Source organism: Hylaeus volcanicus, chromosome 3 (assembly GCF_026283585.1).
Source record: "Hylaeus volcanicus isolate JK05 chromosome 3, UHH_iyHylVolc1.0_haploid, whole genome shotgun sequence".
NCBI lineage: Eukaryota > Metazoa > Arthropoda > Insecta > Hymenoptera > Colletidae > Hylaeus > Hylaeus volcanicus.
In genome coordinates, this window is record NC_071978.1 from 31,493,839 (window position 1) to 31,513,194 (window position 19,356).

The following is a 19,356-nucleotide window of genomic DNA, read 5'->3' on the forward strand; positions in this document are numbered from 1 at the left end:
ACTAGTTCGAGACATTATTGCAACAGCTGGTGGATCGAGTCAGCTCGTTGTCGGCTATTTTTTACAGATGTAACATGTAACGACAGAAAGATTCGCGCGCAGTTGCGAAACAGTTGCGTTGTCCAACATACGAGGCTCTAGAGTTGAGTCGGATCGGAGAAAATCTACTAAGTAGTGTTAACCAGGAAAATCGCCGGAAGGTACAAGGTATTAATTTATGCAAATTGCAGTCGAACGTATGGTAATCACAACGCGAAAGCGAGACAGAGCTGGTCGTCGAATCGAAAAGAAGAAAAAGAAAAAGAAAGAGAAAGAGAATAAGAATAGGCGGAATATTTCTGATCCAGCATCAGGGTTCAATGTCGACTCGTTTATCCGCAGAATTACGTAGACTTTTTCAAGCTCTTAATAATACCACGCCCGCGCTTCGATCCTCCTTCAACGATAAAACACCAGCAATTTTCTTGGACGACAATTAAACCCATCTTCCACGTTCAGCTGCTACTTCCGTTGACCGGCATGTTGAATCACGAAACCGAAAACTCGAGATCAATTATCGTCGATTAGGTAGCCGTCGCGAGGAAACATTTCGATACTTTTCCTACTAAAAATTATGAAATTTTCAAACATATTTTTGCCTAACTCATCCAGCGAATGTGTATATACACATACCATATATAGAAAGTTTGCCGACATATTTATGTATCTACGTATAATTCGAGCAGCTATATGTTATAATTAATAAAAGTTATCATTGTAAAAAGTTGCTTTGAGAAACGAATAAAAATGTTTCGAAAGATCGAGCGTCGACTTACCTACATACATACACGTATATAGTGTATGGTATTCAAATAATTACAAACAAAATGGTAAATATCGGCCGGCTTTTCGTTTGACACGTAAACCACGAGTTGTTAAGTACCACGCACAACCAACAGGATCCTGTACCCGCGACTTTATCTCAAGGTTTCGGATAACGCAATCTGTTGTTTAGTATTCCAACTTGTAGAAATTACCGACTAAATGTCCACGGTAAATGTACCGCGATGGAAGCAAAAAATCAACGAGCAAAACAAACGGAAAATGAAACGAAAGAAGCGACATTAATCGGTAAACGACTTATCTGCTCTTCCCGGAAGCATCGTGTCCGGCAAACGATATGTGCAGCGAGAACCGCGCGAATGTTGCAGAGTACCGATTACGTGTTCGCCTCAGTGATTGCTTTTTTCATTCTTCTTTATTCTATATTCTTTTTTCTTTTCTATAGTTATCGATTCAAATTTCAAATTCCAAATTTCAAATTACCTCACACAAAACGTCCGAGATTCGCTAAGCTAAGCTAAACGGATCTCCGTGTACGTTAAAATTATTTTAACCGATCTGCTGTTATGCTTTCACGCGCCAAGCTAAGAACAACGAGAATAAAGATTAAAGTATGCAACAACGGTTATGCGTATATTTACTTAATCAGAATCTCCATGAAACTTGTAAGCAATACAAGCAAGCATAAGATAAAATTCGATAAAATATCGTCAAGTCGATAGAATTTCATTTGATTTAGCCAAGTTTCGAACGAAACGCAGCATGCAGTTTGCTAACACCAGATACATTAAACTCTTTGTAACCCGGCAGTTCCTCTTCGCATCTTTTCAGCCAAGATTTCACATTCGGATAGTCGTTCAGGTTCACCACCACCTACGAATCCGTTAAAAATAAAACAATGAGACAGAGAAACAATGTTCTCGTTGCTGGAATTTGCGACAGCACACCGAGCGAAAAACTTACAAGACCGCTAGACGCAGTGGCGGCGGAACATATGTCCGCGACGGTGTAAGAATCCCCGACAAGCCAATTTTTATCCTCCAGGAACTTGTCCAAGAATCCATACGCTTCCTTCAATTCGTTTCTTCTGCTTTCGCTAATCGTTTTCCGTTCTCCTAAGAATATTTCTCCCTGAAAAATATTATAATATTATCAAGCGAAAATTATGAAACACGACAACAAAAGAAATGTCTAAGGTGGCAAAACAACGAAAACCCAAATCACACCAACGATCCAACAAATTTAACCACAATTATTCTATCGTATACATATAATAATTAAGGATATGTTTAAACAAGGTCCGTCGACCGGCTTGGAACCTAAGAAATCGACACCGATTCAAACTAGGCTAACCGCATGTAATATAAAACAGCACCTAATATGCCACCTATAACATCAATAGTATATGCAGCATTTCCACGGATAAATAACAAACTCTATCTCCACAAATGTAAATTACGCCTTTACAAGTAGACCGTTCACCGTTCAAAGGTTTTTCAAACATTTTCTATTAGAAACGTATTCGATACTTTTTCAAGTATAAATGTAGTTGACGTTTCGATTTCGATTTCGATTTCGATTTCGATTTCCATTTCGATTTCGTTGATTTCATCCAAAGAAAACCGTAAATTGCCTGTTCCATGTTTCATGCGATTGCTCTACGACACGTCGCGTCGCGTCGCGTCGCGTCGACTTGTCTCGCCGTTAATTATATTATACGTATAATAATACTCTGTTCGTAACAAATGTAGTTACACTTTTGCGTACTCGTTAAAGTTGTTTCCCTGAAGCCCCGATCCGACTGTCGTTAGATTATCGTACATAAACAAACAATTACTCACAAGAAGACGCCTTTCAGCTGAGAAATGTACCCCACAGTCAAAGTGAAGCCGTTGGTCGATTAACGCGCGTTTCTGCAAGTCCTTGGGATACAGCGAATCGTCTTTAGCGTATTTACCTATCAGATAGCACGCAATAGCATGACTGGAAAAGATGGATCGATTATCATTGGTACTGCGATACGAGCAACGTGTGGAAACTATTTGCGTAAAGCATGTAAAAGTTATCATCGATTACCTGTCCGCAAGTACGAAACCATCGTCGTCTATCGTTGGTATCGTGTGCTGGGGATTGATCTGAAAATAAAGAAAATAACAAAATTCGATACGAATGGAACCTTTTACCTAGATATTCCGCTATACGCTACCAACTTTTAAGAAGTCTTCCTTCTTGTTATCCCTGGTCAGCAAATTGATCTCGCGAATCTCCACCTCGACCCCAATCGCGTGCGCCGTCAACAAAACTGAACGGCAAGGTGGACTAATGTCGTGCGAGTATAAGATAATTTTCGTCATTTTTCTCTCTCTCTCTCTCTCTCCCAAATATCCCTAAAAACAATGCGAAACAATACTTGAACATTCGAGTTACCGATTTTTATCTATTTATTTTACATCCTTTTACAGGAACATTGTTTTAGGAATTCATAATACATGCATACATACACGTACATATATACATACCTGTGAAATAAAAGTTCGATCAATGATCAATTACTTATCGATCAATTTATCGTGATGCGCACCGCGTCAATCCGAAAAAGCAACTAGAGCAACGAACATTGGTCACTTGACAACTAGCGACGTTGATGTAAACCGAGTAGTTGTTACACCGGTCGTTAAATCTCCTGTTTCTAGTACATAGTAATACCAGCTGCCAGAACACGCACAATCAGTGGCTGAGACCGCTTCCTTATCGTTTCTGTTTTGGTTAACAGATTTCGCCAACGCTAATCGTCGTTATACGCCACTCGTTACAAATATTGCTTTCTTTTCAAATATAATTAGTTTAAAAATATCACTCTGATTGGTAATAAAATTACCGATAATTAATGCACGAATTCTATTCTATTCTATTCTATGAATATTAAGCAAAATATTTGTACACAATATGCGTAATACCTTGTTCGCAAAGCACGTAAATGTATTCGAAAGTATTATGTATTATAAATTTCGAGACAGCGCGGGTGCGGGTGCGGGTGCGGGTGCGGGTGCGGGTGCGGGTGTGGGCGCGGCGCGAACCTGTTGCAAGGATGGAAATCCCCTATTGTCATTTATGCGAGTGCGCCACACGCAACTGACGCGCCCATCAAGCCTGAAACCACTGCGAGCACTATTCCTCTAGTACTCGTTGCGACATCTATCGTTCCGATTCTATAATTATAGTTATCCGAAAAACAAGTCCTCTCGCGACATCCATCGGAAACATCTGAAACGATAATTTCAATATCATCGAACCAACCACAGATTCATGCATTTTTCCAATTTTTCCAATTTTTCCAATTTTTCCAATTTTTCCAATTTTTCCAATTTTTCTTTCTAGCAACGATAACGCGTGGATTTTTAACCACGATATCAATTTACAGTGGTTATACCAAAACATATTGCGACTCGCAATTTGATTTATTCCAAGATCTAGTAATGTTAAACGCGAGATACGGTAAACGGAATTTAAACATCTTTAGGAGAAAATTCATCGTTTAGTTATTAATAATATTTGTACTTGTGAAAGCAATGGGTATGCTAGTTTCTCCATTTTCGCTGACGATCGAATAACATTTGGATAGTTGAATTTTCTATTCTTTTCTATCGAATTATTATTGTATCATATAATAGATTGGCCAATGAAAATCTTGCTAGATAATATAATAGATGTGTCGTTATGACGTGTAACAACATTTAGCGAAACCATAATCTTCGATCGTTCGTATGCGATGTGCCCTCGCTGTTGGAAATATAAGAGGGATAGTTTGATCGAGTCCGATGGTCATTCAGTTTTTAGTCGCGACTCGACCACCTCGTCGACGGTATGCGTCGCTTCTCGCTTCTCGCACCTCGTCGAATCGAACTTTAAAACTTCCAATTGAACGAGAACAAACGAGTATAGTAGCAATCTTGGGAAAAAGTTAAAAAGCAAAGTGGCAAATTGTTTGATAGGCAAATTTTTCTGGAGAAAAGTTGTCAAACTACGCTTCCATCTGCAATTGCACGTCGAACAAGTTTTAATAGCCAAAAATGGCTTGTCCCTTATCCGACGGGATTATTGCGTAAGTAATATCAAGTAACCGTTTACAAGAATCTTGGCTGCGACGAATTATAAATAACACATTTTTCCGATCAATTTTTGCTGAAAATAATAAATAAACTTGTTAAATCAGAAATAAATCGAGTAAAATCTCGATTTTAATAACAAGTATCGAGATTGTGTGTAAATATCATATCAAGAATGTCAAGTTAGATTTAAAACACAGACCGGATCGAAGGGGGATATGCAGGAAAAATATTTCGGGTTTCGAATGATTCATCGGTTGATTTACAGAAAAGATAGAAAAGACAAGACATGCTCGTATCGAGCATGCATATGTCCTATTTGACCTTGTTTACGAGATAAAGCGAGTTTTGTTTTTTCTCGTTAGACAGCTGATGATTATCGTGGTAGAAGATGGGTAAATGGGTAAATGGCTAAAATGACTAGATTTAGATTGCATTTTAACTTGAACGCAAGGCCACCTTGTAACCAAGCCTTGTCATCGTTTCGTCTATTCTCTAAATATTCCCCGTTAGATACTCGTCTTTGTCCAAGACAAATATTATTCGTAAAGTGTAACAGTAACAGTTGAGCGAAAAATGCCAAGATGAAGAATGTAACGCGTAATCAAACCAGCTTCGCTTTTCGTTGAAAGAAAAGAAAAAGAAAACTGTCTAAATATACAGTATAGTATTATTATGTATGTAGATAGGAACGAACCACTGTTAATGAATGGTACGGTACGCATCGAAAGTATACATATCGCAAACTACTATGATAAGATGACGTTCGATGATTGGATTATTGCAGGGAGGATCAGGATCAAGACAACGATCAGCTGACCGAGGGTCCAGGCATGCTTTACGGGGAATACCTTCGGTTGGACAAAATCCTGACTGCGCAAAGATTGTTGAGCGCCGAGTACAACAAGGAAGTGCACGATGAACATCTTTTCATCGTCACTCATCAGGGTAAATAGAAAATATATGTAGCTAGTAGCTACCTACAACCTACAACATTTCTACAAGACACCGCGGCACTGCATTATTTTTACTAAATGTTATTTAATCGGCATCGTTTACTCGGTATTTATCGTGCATCGGCACACGATACGATGCAAGGAATCGTTTGATAACCGTTTCACACATTCTTCATTTTCCATCGCAGCGTACGAACTTTGGTTCAAGCAGATTATTTACGAGCTGGACACGGTGAGAGCGCTTTTCAACCCGGAGACGAGCAGTTACGACTCGTTGAACAGTACCTCGAACAATCGTACAGCTCTTGAGAAAAATCGACTGTCCCAAGTTCTGAACGAGTCGAGAACTCTGGAGATCTTGAAGAGATTAAACCGCATCGTCCTCATTCTGAAAGTAAGCGACAAGATTCGCCACGAGACGATCTCGAGACGTATTGTCTTTTTTTATTTTAACACGGTTACACGGTTGCACGGTTACATAAAGTAATAATTAGTAGGTACGGACGAAACTTTATCTAGTCTAGTTTAGATAGTTTATCTATTAAACTTTTCAAAGTGAAATGATAATAGTATTATTACGGTTAAATATGTTTAAACGTCTTTGTTTCGCTACTTTATCGTCGAGCGGGTTTTCATACGACAACTACTATTACGCTACAACTACATACTTGAAAAAAGACATTATTTAAATATCTGCAATGTTCGTAGGAATGATAAAATGATAATGGTTATAGGTGTATTTCGAGGGTATCGTGATAAAAGTTAGGTTTGGAAAAAGAAACATTTAAACAAGATGTTTGCATCCCCTATGCGAAGGAAACACAACGCTAGGTAATCCTATAGAAACTCGAGGAATCGAGGCCAGTTCACGTTGACAATGACAGTGATGGAAGGAACGTGAACGACCCTTAATCGCAAGCCAATTAGGCCGCCACGATTCATGACAACGGGTGTTGATCCGTCGCTCTAACTTTCATCGAATTTCTTTCAAGAACCTCCCACTCCGATAAAAGAGCTATTATTCTATATCGAGCATACACATCGTTCCTATTTATTAATACAAGTAGGTACAGCTAGCTGAACCTCTTCTCTTTGTTAAAATGGCATGTTTAATTGGCAGTAAACCCGGACAAGTTACGTACATTTCTATTCGTTATTCGACGAATATTTCAATTTTCACTCGTTTACTATCCGAGAGATGATTTACGAATATATCATAGTTGATGAAATTTATTCGATCGTCGCGCACGTATACACCTATACATATATTGTATACGTATACACCTCGTGATAGCTCAACGATCAAAATCGATAGACTACTAAATATATTTTCCCTCCGTGTTCACCGTCAAGTATTTACAAACGGGTCAAGGTTCCCGGCAATACGACACTTTTTCGATACTGTTACTTTTCCGCTCTCTCACTTTCCAAGCCAATTCATGCCGGAATACGAAAGATTGTGGGAACTAAGCAGAAATAACAGCGAGATCTGAGTAAGTTAACACCGCTAGATGACATGCGACACCCCACACTGACACGCATAGATGCGTTAGGTAACAATCTCGCTGGCGCTCTTTCCATACCACAGAATGCAGGTGTGGTCGTTGCCTTTTCTCGTCTTGCGTCGCTGAAAAATCACGTTACTCAGGGTTAAGCATACAGGATTTCACGCGACGCGAGGTATCATTTCGTTTTCCAAAATGATCCTTTCGATATACAATAATAATAATCGAGTAATCGGAGATTTCAACAAACGAATAATAGTAATAGCGTCACGACCATTTAACGTCAGAACCATTTAACGTCGGATTGCGAGACACAATCTGTTGGATCAGTTGTACGCTTCTATGCTTCTACAAATGAGTTAAACCATGTATAAATATATGATAATAACTGATCGAGGAGAAAAGATTGAGAAACATTGCGTTTCTTAGCTTATTTCTTAATTTTATAGCACAAATACACGACAGGTTGGTCTATGCCTATGTTAGCGATGGCGCTTCATTGTTGTGCGGTCGACACGTAAGCGTGGCAACCATACAATTGCGGCCGTGGGTGTCTCTTGGGCATGGACTTTCCAAGATCGATTAATGGTCTGTGTTCAAAGACACGAGCAAACTTCATAACCGTGTACTTGGCCGCGATAAACTTGAACAATTATACACGATAATATTATATGGTATTCACATGTATCGCGTCGCGTCGCTAAAATACGAAATACATATCATCAACAGGACGAATGAAGAAATTATCTTTACTTTTTTTTTTTGTATCATTTTCAGCTGCTAGTGGACCAAGTAACCATTTTAGAAACCATGACACCACTGGACTTTATGGCGTTTAGAGATTACCTGTGCCCTGCCTCGGGTTTCCAATCGCTCCAGTTTCGTTTACTAGAGAATAAGCTGGGAGTGAAGCAGGAACATAGAGTCAAGTACAATCAAAGTTACACAAGAATCTTCGGAAGAGATCCCAAAGCCATCGAAGCGATCAAACGCTCGGAGGAAGAGCCGAGTCTTAGCTGTCTTGTTCAGAGATGGCTGGCGAGGACGCCCGGCCTTGACACTCATGATTTCGACTTTTGGGGAAAATACAAAAGATCCGTCGAAAAGTTGCTCGCCGAACAAGAACAACTTGCTCGAGTAATCGTCCACTTAACGATCTGTCTTCTTCTTTTCTTTTCTTTTCTTTCGAATCAAACAAATCCAAATCTTTTTTTTACATTTTCTATCAAATTATTACACCTCATAGCCTACAACTCGTATAACTTTAATCAGTTTCGTTCAAAGTTTCATCTTGTTCGAGTATTGGCTATTTTCATAAACATCGACGTTTTTCGAAATGGTTGCTTCGAATTCTACCTTTGACACTGTCCTTTTTCCACACAGAAACAAACAAAGGAACAGCTTCGAAATTATTACTTGTCGACTGTGCGTTCTCGACAAGCAGCCTTCGAGACGGTCTTCAACGAATCTCTTCACAACGCGCTCGTCTCACGAGGTGAAAGAAAATTCGCCTACGGAGCATTACAAGGAGCAGTGATGATCACGTTGTACCGTGACGAACCGAGATTCAGTCAACCGCATCAAATTTTGACCGCTTTAATGGACATTGATTCCCTTATCACGAAATGGAGGTGTAAGAAGAACCATTTAACCATTTTCATTCATGTAACTTTCGTGCGTATAATCTACATTTGAGATTATAAGAATATTAGAATTTACAGCAATATTTATTTCCATAATAATCTATCGTATATTTCAGATTAGAGAAAATACGTAAGTAATAGATAATCTTTGTGTCTTCCAGATAATCATGTTCTAATGGTTCAACGAATGATTGGGTCTCAACAACTGGGTACCGGAGGATCTTCCGGCTACCAGTACCTCAAGTCCACCTTAAGGTAATCTTTAAACGATATTATATCAAATACCAACGCAACGATACCTATACATATATTTTCAAGTCGTTGCCATCTTTCGCTTTACCATGTCATTCTTATTTACCTTTGATTTGTTTTATTCGATCTCGCGAATATTCTAAATTCGATGCAACTAGTTAATTCCAACACCCAACTCACGTGTTTCGACAACAGCGACAGATACAAAGTGTTCTTGGACCTGTTCAACCTGTCTACGTTTTTAATACCTCGTCACATGATTCCGCCGCTGACAAAACAAATGAAGACAAAATTGTCCATTGCCTGCAACGGATGGAATCCGGACGACAAACAAAACAATTCGGAATGTACACTCGAGGCTACCTAAATAGTCGAGCACGATTTCCTAACGATAGGATATAGGTGCATATAATACAATACAATACAATACAATACAATAATAGATTATTCAGGAAATGTTACTTTTAGATATACATCTTATACAACTCATGTACGTATGTAAATCTTTATTAGATATACTCTTTATACTCTGTCGCTTAGCACATGTAATGTTTCGAAACGGAGTGTCTGTAAAATTATAGAAATAATCGTGTAGATTATTGTCGTTGTCAATCTTTTACAAAAGTACTATCTATGTACAATACATTATACAGTTTGATAGAAAAATACGATACTCGTTCGATTACGACCAATATCTTGGCTCGCGTCGATATATTCTTCTTTAAAGAACGTCCAGCGACGAAACCTGATTGGCTATACCTATCAAGACAAACGAATACCCTATGTGAATATACATATTATATTTAAAAAATATAAGATTCATACATATTTCACGGTGTTTGTAATACACGACATATCGTACCACATAGATTACCGCCTATTCCTATGTATATGTAGCCTTTGTCTCCGAACCTCGATCCCCATGAATTTTTGATTATGTAGTGAGGTATAGTAGCCGATTTATCGTAGCCTACTATCTGTACAGCGTGATTCAAGCTATCGAAAGAACCATCGCAATGATATTGTATCACACCGCCCAAGTAATTCTGCCAGGATAAGGCATTCACCGCAGCCGCCACTGGTCCATGAGTAGCAAGCGTTACTAACAGATCATCCTCTGCGTCTCTAAAACTAACATTAACCTTACCATTAACGACAAAAACGTCGAGTGAGTCAATTATATTTATTACCCGTTCCAACCGATCGCGCTATCTTTTTCTCTTCCTTTCTTTTTTTTTACTTTCGTACTTTGTATCGTTAGTACTCGTATTATACTCAAGTTAAAACGAATACGGGCACCAGCTGTGCTAGACGAACCATTTCATTCGACCAACCAAACAACAAAGAAAAAAGTTGAAACTCTGGTCCCGCGATATATTCGCGATAGAATCTCCTTACACGTCCGTACGTCGGGTCATAGCGACTAATACGACCAAATCGCCTACTTAATTTCCTTTTTCACGCGACTGTTTCTTCGATTGAGAAATGTAATAATTGTACATTAATATGATACGAGAAACATGACACATCTTTTTTTACGTCTATCCGATGAAGTCAAGTTCTCATTAGCAGGACTAACACAATAATGGAATCCGCTCAGCTTATATAAGAGCTTGACTTTACAATTAGTTAGACGCAAACCGACCCAACGATACGATATACCAAGCTACGATACACCTATTATCGTACCTACATACGTATCAATCTACTAACCCTCTATCGCACCAATTTTCTTCTAGTTTCTCAACGAATATTAACCAATAAATTGTTTATTAACTCAACAAACGTTTAAACGTATGTACAATTTACTTTGAAATATTCACTGGTATTTATAGATCCAAAGTCTCTTACCTATCGCACGTGAAATCTTTTATTCTTATGCCAGGTGCTTTTTCTAATGTCCTGAAACAGACAGTTTAATACGACATAACAATATTAATCGTATCGTACGTTGCGCCTTACTCGTATACTTTCGATATACGTGTATATATGGTACATATGTACATACACCTACTCACTTGTTCAATTTACACATACTCGTCTGTCGCGTGAGCGGATAACTAGATTCCTGAAAAATTTCAACTTTCGACACCAACAACCACGAGAGTAAACTGCATATATCACCTCCCTCGCATCCGAAATTACCATTTCTCGCACAGTCGATCATCTATTAAAGAAATCACCGAATCACAAATCTTATTCCTTACCTAATTACCTAAATCTAAATAAATAGGAAACTTACTTCTTGGACACTCAACGTGCGTAAAGTGCCATTTTTAATCGCAAGCATCGATTCGGCGACTTGAACGGTGCTGAATGCCCAACAGGCACCGCAAGATCCTTGCTCTCGCACAGGAGTAACTACTCCCTTTTCTCTCCAATCGAATTTTAACGGCATATTTATTGGTTGAAGCGATCTTTTCGATCGATCAATCGACTGCTTCGAACGATGCTGTCGATGATACGATGCGTTCACGTGTTTTACCCCTAATTACACATTTATTTATACATATATATATATATTTTAATTAGCGGTACATTAACGTACACGTGTATCTCGACTCGCAGTTTCCTGTACAGAATATTTATTTTACAAGTGTTTCACCTCTTACGGGAAGGTCAGGTACAAGGGTTTGCGCCAAAAACTCCTCTTCCGACATATCAGAGTATGCCGTGAGCCCATAATACGCGCTCTCCTGTGATGGTCGAAGCCCATTCATTTTTTCTATGTACCGCAACGATCTCTGTAATTAATTGTAAGACACGCACCTAACGTTACGTAACATAATCATTTTCGTTCTATAAAAGGTAAATCAGTCATCTATGTTTTTCATAAAACTTTTTATTTCTTTTATACGGCGATAAAAGCAATCTCTACAACACAATTTATTACAACTTTATGTTAACCGGTCAATTTTGTTCATTTCATTAGAAAAGGTAGACTCGACGATTTTGTGCAAACCAAGCCAAGAACCTAGGGACGCTTTGTAAGCGGCTTGTCGAACTTTCAAATGTTTCGCACCCACAAACATACCGACAATCACTCAACACGTTTTTTCTTTAATATCAGTGGCGCCATCGGTGGGAAAACGTCCAAGTTTGTAGCGAAACAAGTTACCACCGTTCTTACCAGATGACTCCACTAACTAAAAGGTCGGTAATTATTGTTGCATTATTGCTGGATATCTAAAAGCAAGTAAGCCTTTCAAAATATACTAAAGTAATATATTGTAGTGTTGCGAAGCAAAGAATCGTATTAATGATGCATTTAGGACAAATAAAAGATAATTTATTTTAAAATATCGGTGCCGCCACCTTCGAGAAACGGTGGCAACTATTTTCTCTACAAACTTGGACGTTTTTCCCACTGATGGCGCCACTAGTATTAAATTAAAGCCAGTACTAGGAAACTGTCATCGTTCGCGAGCAAACAATTCTTGGCTTTTCTGGATCTACCTGGATGCACGCATCATAGTCATAGTACATCCACATACATCCCACCCCCAGCCGACAAGCTATTTCGCTAACGAATTACTTCAACATCATCGTCATGTATCATACCAGCCCTGTCATTATTCGCAAACCATCGAAACACTTTGAAAAGGATACGACTTGCACTTGGTATCGTTATTGTATATTTTATTGATAAAAAAAATAATCAAATTTGTCGCTTTTCCAAAAGAGGAAGCAGATCAAACTGATAAGAGCAGTGTTTGTTCGTGTACGCGAACGCGAGAAATACTCGGAAAACTGTCACTTGTAAACCAAATCAAATCAACAATTACCCAAACTACCTATATTGTGTAAAGTGTCTGCTATATGTTATCTGAAATATTTGTTTCTTTAATTTACGACTTACCTTAAATCGTTTGAACCTTTCCTCGTATTCTGCCGGGTCGTTTCTATAAGATTTATTATAACGCGTGACATAGCTAGTAAAAAGCTTAATATCCTCGGTGTTAGTATCAGGTCCGACTCTGATCGGTATTACCAGAAAGCATAAACTCACTATCAACACTGTATATGCTACTGTTCTCCATTCCATGTCGAGAGTAAAACATAATCGCGGCTATGACACACGATACACGATATACTTGGCATGGTAAAGCACCGTACGCATACATATTACATATCTATGTATACATATAGGTACACAAGTGATATCTCTTTACATAACTCGATCCAATATTGTGTGCAACGTAAAAGCATATCGTGCATGTGTTGAGATAGTATCAGGACCAGGACCGTATGAAGAAAATGTAATTAAAATAGCGTAACTTAACGATGCTGATCGACCCTCGCATATTTTACAGAACAAAAAAATCTCTTACATAAATTTCGACTGTGCTTCCTTTTATTCATCCAATACATAAATACATACACTAATGTAATTATTATGTAATTTCTTGTTTTCCTTTTTTTATCGAATGTCGAATATGTACATTCCTTCCATTACACAAATAATGCTTTAATGTTAAGGCCCAGATTATAGAATTGATGATTCACCATTTGTACATTTCTATTTACATATGTATTCGAGAAATTGTTTTTACTTGTACTTTATACAAATACTTATTATATAAACTCTACGTAAACTCCACGCTTAGAATTAATTGTCAGCTCTTCCCTCGTCATACCTCTATTTACATCCTTACACTTGCATGTATTTAAGTGTACAGGGTGTCCCAAAAATGTTGGAGTTCCTTGAAAGGGGTGGTTCGGGAGGTGATTTGAAACAACTTTTTCCTTTGCGAAAATGTCGGGCAGATATTAACAAAAAACCACGACCAATCAGAGCGCGCGCATACCGTTGGAGCGGCCGTGCTAGCGAAGGCTACGCGCTAGGCGTCCGCGCTCATACGCGAACAAGTGACTCGACGTGCATCGAAGGACCTTGACGCGGCCGCCTAGCGCCTAGCGCGTAGCCTTCGCTACCGCGGCCGCTCCAACGGTATCCGCGCGCTCTGATTGGTCAGTGTATTCCGCTAATATCTCCTCAACGAAGCCCCATCCGACATTTTCGCAAAGGAAAAAGTTGTTTCAAATCACCTCCCGAACCACCTCTTTCAAGGAACTCCAACATTTTTGGGACACCCTGTATACATAGTAATTGAACGTCATACACTGGTCACTTAAATTTATATACTTTTTTTCTTGAAAAACCATAAACCCTAAACCATTAACCATAAAACATAAAAATAATTATTCTACGAGATAATCGTATATGAAAAAGTATTTTTAAGTAATCCTACTTTTATTATAAATATTGTTTTGACTTCGAAGTCGATCGACTCTCTAAGCAAATTCCGTTACTTCCTCTTCCAGTTGAGTCTTTTGGATTTTGGTTCTTTCCAACACGCCAGCATTGAACATGGACAACCGTTCTATCTCAAAGAAGAGAAAGGTTGGTGAATTTTAACAATCGGCGATAAACAATTTTTGAAAATATCATGTTCAGTGTAGTAATGGAAGCCAAGAAAAAAATATTTTGAGAAAAAATAAAAATATATAACACGTGAAAGTTACGGATGATGTGGATGCTTTCAACTCTGTTAACTGTTTAGTTTGTACATGTATTCCTACACTTGGACCGTTACAAACATCAAAAATATACATTAATATCATTCATTGTCAACGTTCAACGTTCAACGTTCAACGTTTATTCAAGGCTACCTATGTGTATACTTACCAACAAACATGTACTTTTAGGTTAATCTGTGATTTGTCCGTTAAAAACAAATTCTATAGATGTATCTATATTCTAAAAAATATAAATTGCTAACCTATTAAAAAATTATCAAGTCACTTTATTTATGATGTATTCGTAATCATTGTAATTTATATTTAATAATTTGCATTTTATGTTTAGTTTGTCGGAGATGGTGTCTTCAAAGCTGAATTAAACGAGTTTTTAACACGCGAACTCGCTGAAGATGGATATTCTGGAGTAGAGGTACGAGTGACTCCTCATCGTACCGAAATTATTTTGTTGGCGACTCACACGCAAAGTGTTCTTGGAGAAAAAGGTCGTAGGATCAGAGAATTGACTTCTGTAGTACAAAAGAGGTTCAACTTCAAAGAAACGCAGAATATCGAATTGTATGCTGAAAAAGTTGCGACACGTGGACTTTGCGCTATCGCTCAAGCAGAATCCCTACGTTATAAATTAATAGGAGGTCTCGCTGTACGAAGGTTAGTGGAATATCTTGCTTACTTGACAAAGCTTACAAATGGTAACATCAATTCTAACAACAGTATTAAATATGGACATTTTTAGGGCTTGCTATGGAGTTCTTCGTTTCATCATGGAATCGGGAGCAAAAGGTTGCGAAGTTGTTGTCAGTGGTAAATTGCGTGGACAGAGAGCCAAATCGATGAAGTTTGTTGATGGACTGATGATTCATTCCGGAGAACCTACTAATGAATACGTTAATATCGCGACGCGTCATGTACTTCTTCGACAAGGTACTTTCAACTAATATACATTAAAGTGTTACCGACAACTAAATTTCAAGGTTCAAACACAGACCAACCAATTGTTAAAAAAACAATCCTTTTGTTTTAGGTGTGCTTGGCATTAAAGTCAAAATTATGCTACCATACGATCCCAATGGCAAGACAGGCCCGAAAAAACCTCTTCCAGATTCTGTTTCTATTGTCAAACCAAAGGAAGAAATATTCCCTACGCAACCAACATCCGAAGTGAAAGCATCGAAAGACATGCCACAACCGGCACCGCTTGCAGTGTAATTTGTGCACAAATGACAATAAACTTTTAAAAGAAATGTCGTACTTGTATTTCTTTCTATGCTATCAATAAAATCTAATAGGATAAAATAATAGTTACAACGACAGACTGCGAGAAATGAAAATTGTATTATTTTTATATTTTATTTACGAAAGTTTCACAGATCATGCTTAAACTTAGTATTTTATTTCATTTTATCTTTCCTTTATCTTCTTAATTCAATAAAATTGTACTAATTAACCTAAAATATCTTGGAATATCAATTAAGATATTTAACCTTGTAAGACGAGCCAAATACTGTTTTATTACAGTGTTCAAAGAATAACCCATATCTATATCAAATAATGAAAAAATGATTTGTCTAATATTATACATAAACTATTTCTTAGCACGCATTGAATATTTCTTGGGAAAAGAGGAGTGCATAAACATAAACGTTTTTAAAATTTACAAAAAATACATATTATAATGTGGGATAATACATCAATCAATGTATGATGTGAGTTTACTTAGAAATATATACTTGTTCGAGTTCAATAAGCGTGTCGGAATGTTACAATAAATATGAACATATATTTATATATATGCAAAATATTAGAATAAACGTTTAACGATACTCGTTATAGTGTGATTGTTATCCATTCGTCCATAATAATTTAACGCTATGTAGTTAAAATCTTGTTGCGTTATCAATAATAATACGCATTACAGAATATGAAAAAACCGATTATTCAATTTCAAGATCGTACAAGTACTTTCGTACTTGGTAAATGAATCCTAAATTTAATCTAGTAATTATTCGTATGAAATTTTTGCAAAAATCTTGCTATTATTTATAACAATCAGACATAAATTGCAAGATATTAATCGCAATTTCAAAATGTCATCTTATACTTTGTTTGTTTTAATACATTTCAAATGATACTTGGTAGCCTTGTTGTTTTTGATATTTGCACTCGTTTTATCATCCAATTATGTTGTATGAAATTATTAATTCCATGGACCCTAAAACCCCAGGAAATCTAGTTTCAAAAATGATGTATTGAAAATGAAAAATTATTGACGAATCGGAACCATTTGTTGCGTGAGTAAAAGTAGACCCTGAATCATTCGTCGAACTATTTCCGGCAGAGACTGTCTTCTTGAAATAGAACTTAGTCTATTTCTAAGTTCATAAAACACATTACGAGTAAATGGATTTCTTTGTGATTCTAGACGAGATTTCAAGAATTGATAATAAATAATAGGCGTTAGTAAACCAGCACGACCCCTAGAAAAAATTACCTTTGTTAAGTACTTGAAAAATATTTAATTTGTGTACTTGTAATTTATCTTTGGAAAGATAATGTATATATGTCGAGATACTTACGTAAATACGAGGAGAACAGTAAATGGCAAAATAATTATCTCTGATAGTGCGCACAAACGCAAAATGTTCCGTGATTGAAATTCCACTATAGAAATGGAGAGGCGTGCTCCCCACAAACTATTCTGTCCTAAACACTTAATTAGAAGAAGACAAAATATCAGTTGTCGTAACAATGACTATACATATCTTAGAACGCTACGTTAGTCTTATGTCATTTCAAAGTATATAATTTAGCCTAATAACATGAAACTTGTTCACTTACGTCCAGCAATGTGAGCAAATAACTAGCGAAATGCATCAATGCAAATAAAAATATGGGAATTAACACCACTAATTATTAGTTAAGAAATAAGAATTTAGAATTATATCTGTATAATGTGTTTGTTCGAGACAGACTATTTCAGTTTCCTACACATTATCGAATAAAAAGGATACATGTAACAGGAGCTGCGTACAAGAAAATCAAAGAATAAAATAAATAGTGAAAGGAATCTTCGAGAAATAAAAGGTTTAGAAATGGTCTATTAAGTTGAACGCGTGGAACTCTTTGGTGAAGCCGTAATGCACTTGTTGCTGCACTACTCATTAAGGCTTTGTAATAAATGTTATAAGGATTCCTGAAAAAAATACATAATATAAAATTAATATGTGGAACAATAAATTTATATTTTTGGATTGATTCGATAGAAGAAGGTTATAGAATAACATACCCAAATATAGGAATGATGTAACCAATAGTAAATATAATAGTAAAAAGTCTTGTAATCCATAATCCAACTTTAATCTTATTGTCGATAATGTGTTGCCTCAAAGCATTCCAACCTTTTTCTACTTGTGGAGAACTATCACCCGAACCTGTACTCGTGGTATCCGCCATCCTATCTACTAAAAGAAGAACTTTTGTAAAAATGTGAATAATTACAGTTTCAATTTTTAAAGCAGTTTTAACAAGTGCACACAATGTCTTTAGCCTGTCTAAAAATATATTCGAACAGTATGTATCTATTATTGACACGTTGATCATGTAAATCGCGTCCTGTTTTCTAAAGTGAAAGCAGGTAATTCTGATGGGAGATGAAATGTACAACATCTCAAGTACAATTTAGACAAACTAATCTCGCTATAACTTGAAAAAAATCTCATATGAATACAAACTGTTAACAACGTTATACGTGAAATATTATTAATGCCTCGCGTTTTCGTTAATCGAGTTTTCCAATTGTAAACTTTTAAGAATCGTGTGTATAAATCAAATCGAGTCAAGTCAACGGTAATAAATTAAAATTAACTTACTTTATGAGAAGGTAAATCAAACGTTCGTTTACTTGCCAAAAATGTAAATTCTTTCAAACGCACGTATAAACATAAACGTTATTTATTTCAGTCAGCCCAGAGCGCATCTACACGCAACTCGCTACTCACGTTTTACACGTATATATGAATATACTTGACTTGGCCAGGTATGCCTTAATAATTACCCTGGGTCTGAGTTTCGTTTTTAAGATTTCTAATTTCTCTGATAGATGGTGCGAATGAATTTCTTCGTCGTTACTTTTACAACACGAGACACGAGACGCGAGATGCGAGATGCGAGATGCGAGATGCGACTTACGATTTACGATTTACGATACCTCTTGTACTTTACCAAAAGAGGGCTACAAACAACATTCAATTCTCGCAAGTTTTCATCAAATTCCTTTAAAGAACATAAAGTTATTTCTCAAATATTGTGGTTGTAACGGGGCTGTTATCTACCTCTCCGATCTTCGACCTCCGACATTGATTCGGCTAGGTTACTAGCCAGTGTTTCCCCTAGGAACCTACGATTCTATAGCCATCTAACGGCGATACATATAAACTAGAAAAGTGTCACATGGTTTCTACCCTTGTACCGCTTCACCGCTTGTACCCTTGTATCGACCTATCGACTGGTAAAGTGGTAAACACGTAAAGTC

The 19,356-nt window shown here is 37.1% G+C and overlaps 5 protein-coding genes across 11 annotated transcripts; 2 read left to right on the forward strand and 3 right to left on the reverse strand.

Annotated features, from left to right (window-relative positions):
• Positions 1–1,434: 1,434 nt before the first annotated feature.
• Positions 1,435–3,914, reverse strand: LOC128873694 (glutathione S-transferase D7-like). The gene is made up of 7 exons (XM_054117445.1): positions 3,780–3,914; positions 3,342–3,607; positions 3,033–3,209; positions 2,899–2,957; positions 2,664–2,805; positions 1,786–1,953; positions 1,435–1,695 (listed from the first exon to the last, which is right to left on the reverse strand). Exons 3-7 carry the CDS (start codon positions 3,174–3,176, stop codon positions 1,558–1,560), a joined length of 651 nt encoding a protein of 216 aa, XP_053973420.1. The 5' UTR covers positions 3,177–3,209; positions 3,342–3,607; positions 3,780–3,914; the 3' UTR covers positions 1,435–1,557.
• Positions 3,915–4,623: 709 nt separating this feature from the next.
• On the forward strand, positions 4,624–9,878 carry LOC128874397 (tryptophan 2,3-dioxygenase). 4 transcript variants are annotated; one of them, XR_008456637.1, is made up of 7 exons: positions 4,624–4,924; positions 5,716–5,876; positions 6,073–6,278; positions 8,167–8,526; positions 8,773–9,063; positions 9,194–9,287; positions 9,480–9,621. XR_008456637.1 is itself a non-coding variant. In XM_054119157.1 (7 exons), exons 1-7 carry the CDS (start codon positions 4,893–4,895, stop codon positions 9,444–9,446), a joined length of 1,107 nt encoding a protein of 368 aa, XP_053975132.1. In that variant the 5' UTR covers positions 4,625–4,892; the 3' UTR covers positions 9,447–9,575. The 4 variants fall into 4 exon arrangements, 2 of the variants coding, with proteins under 2 accessions (XP_053975132.1, XP_053975131.1); XR_008456638.1 differs by having other exon boundaries at positions 9,443–9,582; XM_054119157.1 differs by having other exon boundaries at positions 4,625–4,924; positions 8,773–9,022; positions 9,443–9,575.
• LOC128874398 (cathepsin O-like) lies at positions 9,776–13,426 on the reverse strand. Its single transcript, XM_054119158.1, has 7 exons — positions 13,144–13,426; positions 11,890–12,028; positions 11,527–11,771; positions 11,303–11,451; positions 11,136–11,186; positions 10,147–10,415; positions 9,776–10,043 (listed from the first exon to the last, which is right to left on the reverse strand). The coding sequence occupies exons 1-7, from the start codon at positions 13,327–13,329 to the stop codon at positions 10,006–10,008; spliced, it is 1,077 nt and encodes a 358-aa protein (XP_053975133.1). The 5' UTR covers positions 13,330–13,426; the 3' UTR covers positions 9,776–10,005.
• Positions 13,427–14,603: 1,177 nt separating this feature from the next.
• On the forward strand, positions 14,604–16,069 carry LOC128874401 (40S ribosomal protein S3). Its single transcript, XM_054119165.1, has 4 exons — positions 14,604–14,688; positions 15,154–15,476; positions 15,562–15,749; positions 15,850–16,069. Exons 1-4 carry the CDS (start codon positions 14,656–14,658, stop codon positions 16,032–16,034), a joined length of 729 nt encoding a protein of 242 aa, XP_053975140.1. The 5' UTR covers positions 14,604–14,655; the 3' UTR covers positions 16,035–16,069.
• Positions 16,070–16,150: 81 nt separating this feature from the next.
• On the reverse strand, positions 16,151–19,048 carry LOC128874400 (Krueppel homolog 2). 4 transcript variants are annotated; one of them, XM_054119164.1, is made up of 6 exons: positions 19,033–19,048; positions 18,112–18,286; positions 17,837–18,018; positions 17,664–17,731; positions 17,402–17,535; positions 16,151–17,302 (listed from the first exon to the last, which is right to left on the reverse strand). In XM_054119164.1, exons 2-6 carry the CDS (start codon positions 18,276–18,278, stop codon positions 17,089–17,091), a joined length of 765 nt encoding a protein of 254 aa, XP_053975139.1. In that variant the 5' UTR covers positions 18,279–18,286; positions 19,033–19,048; the 3' UTR covers positions 16,151–17,088. The 4 variants fall into 4 exon arrangements, with proteins under 4 accessions (XP_053975139.1, XP_053975136.1, XP_053975135.1 ...); XM_054119161.1 differs by lacking the exon at positions 19,033–19,048 and adding an exon at positions 18,695–18,977 and having other exon boundaries at positions 18,112–18,283; XM_054119160.1 differs by lacking the exon at positions 19,033–19,048 and adding an exon at positions 18,695–18,976.
• Positions 19,049–19,356: the final 308 nt, after the last annotated feature.

Bases quoted from the DNA above. Each gene is read 5' to 3' on its own strand.
- LOC128873694 (XM_054117445.1), bottom strand. From the start codon at position 3,176: ATGACGAAAATTATCTTATACTCGCACGACATTAGTCCACCTTGCCGT. The intron at 2,958-3,032 runs GTTGGTAGCGTA...CTTTATTTTCAG, and splicing joins AGAAGGAAGACTTCTTAAAA to ATCAATCCCCAGCACACGAT. The intron at 2,806-2,898 runs GTAATCGATGAT...CATCTTTTCCAG, and splicing joins GGTTTCGTACTTGCGGACAG to TCATGCTATTGCGTGCTATC.
- LOC128874397 (XM_054119156.1), top strand. From the start codon at position 4,893: ATGGCTTGTCCCTTATCCGACGGGATTATTGC. The intron at 8,527-8,772 runs GTAATCGTCCAC...TTTTCCACACAG, and splicing joins AACAAGAACAACTTGCTCGA to AAACAAACAAAGGAACAGCT. The intron at 9,023-9,193 runs GTAAGAAGAACC...TGTGTCTTCCAG, and splicing joins CCTTATCACGAAATGGAGGT to ATAATCATGTTCTAATGGTT.
- LOC128874398 (XM_054119158.1), bottom strand. From the start codon at position 13,329: ATGGAATGGAGAACAGTAGCATATACAGTGTTGATAGTGAGTTTATGC. The intron at 11,772-11,889 runs GTGAAACACTTG...ATGTGTAATTAG, and splicing joins ACCTGACCTTCCCGTAAGAG to GGGTAAAACACGTGAACGCA. The intron at 10,416-11,135 runs GTAAGAGACTTT...GGTTAATGTTAG, and splicing joins AAAGATTTCACGTGCGATAG to TTTTAGAGACGCAGAGGATG.
- LOC128874401 (XM_054119165.1), top strand. From the start codon at position 14,656: ATGGACAACCGTTCTATCTCAAAGAAGAGAAAG. The intron at 14,689-15,153 runs GTTGGTGAATTT...TTTTATGTTTAG, and splicing joins CTATCTCAAAGAAGAGAAAG to TTTGTCGGAGATGGTGTCTT. The intron at 15,750-15,849 runs GTACTTTCAACT...CTTTTGTTTTAG, and splicing joins TCATGTACTTCTTCGACAAG to GTGTGCTTGGCATTAAAGTC.
- LOC128874400 (XM_054119164.1), bottom strand. From the start codon at position 18,278: ATGGCGGATACCACGAGTACAGGTTCGGGTGATAGTTCTCCACAAGTA. The intron at 18,019-18,111 runs GTATGTTATTCT...TATTTTTTTCAG, and splicing joins TACATCATTCCTATATTTGG to GAATCCTTATAACATTTATT. The intron at 17,732-17,836 runs GTATCCTTTTTA...ACTAATAATTAG, and splicing joins GTACGCAGCTCCTGTTACAT to TGGTGTTAATTCCCATATTT.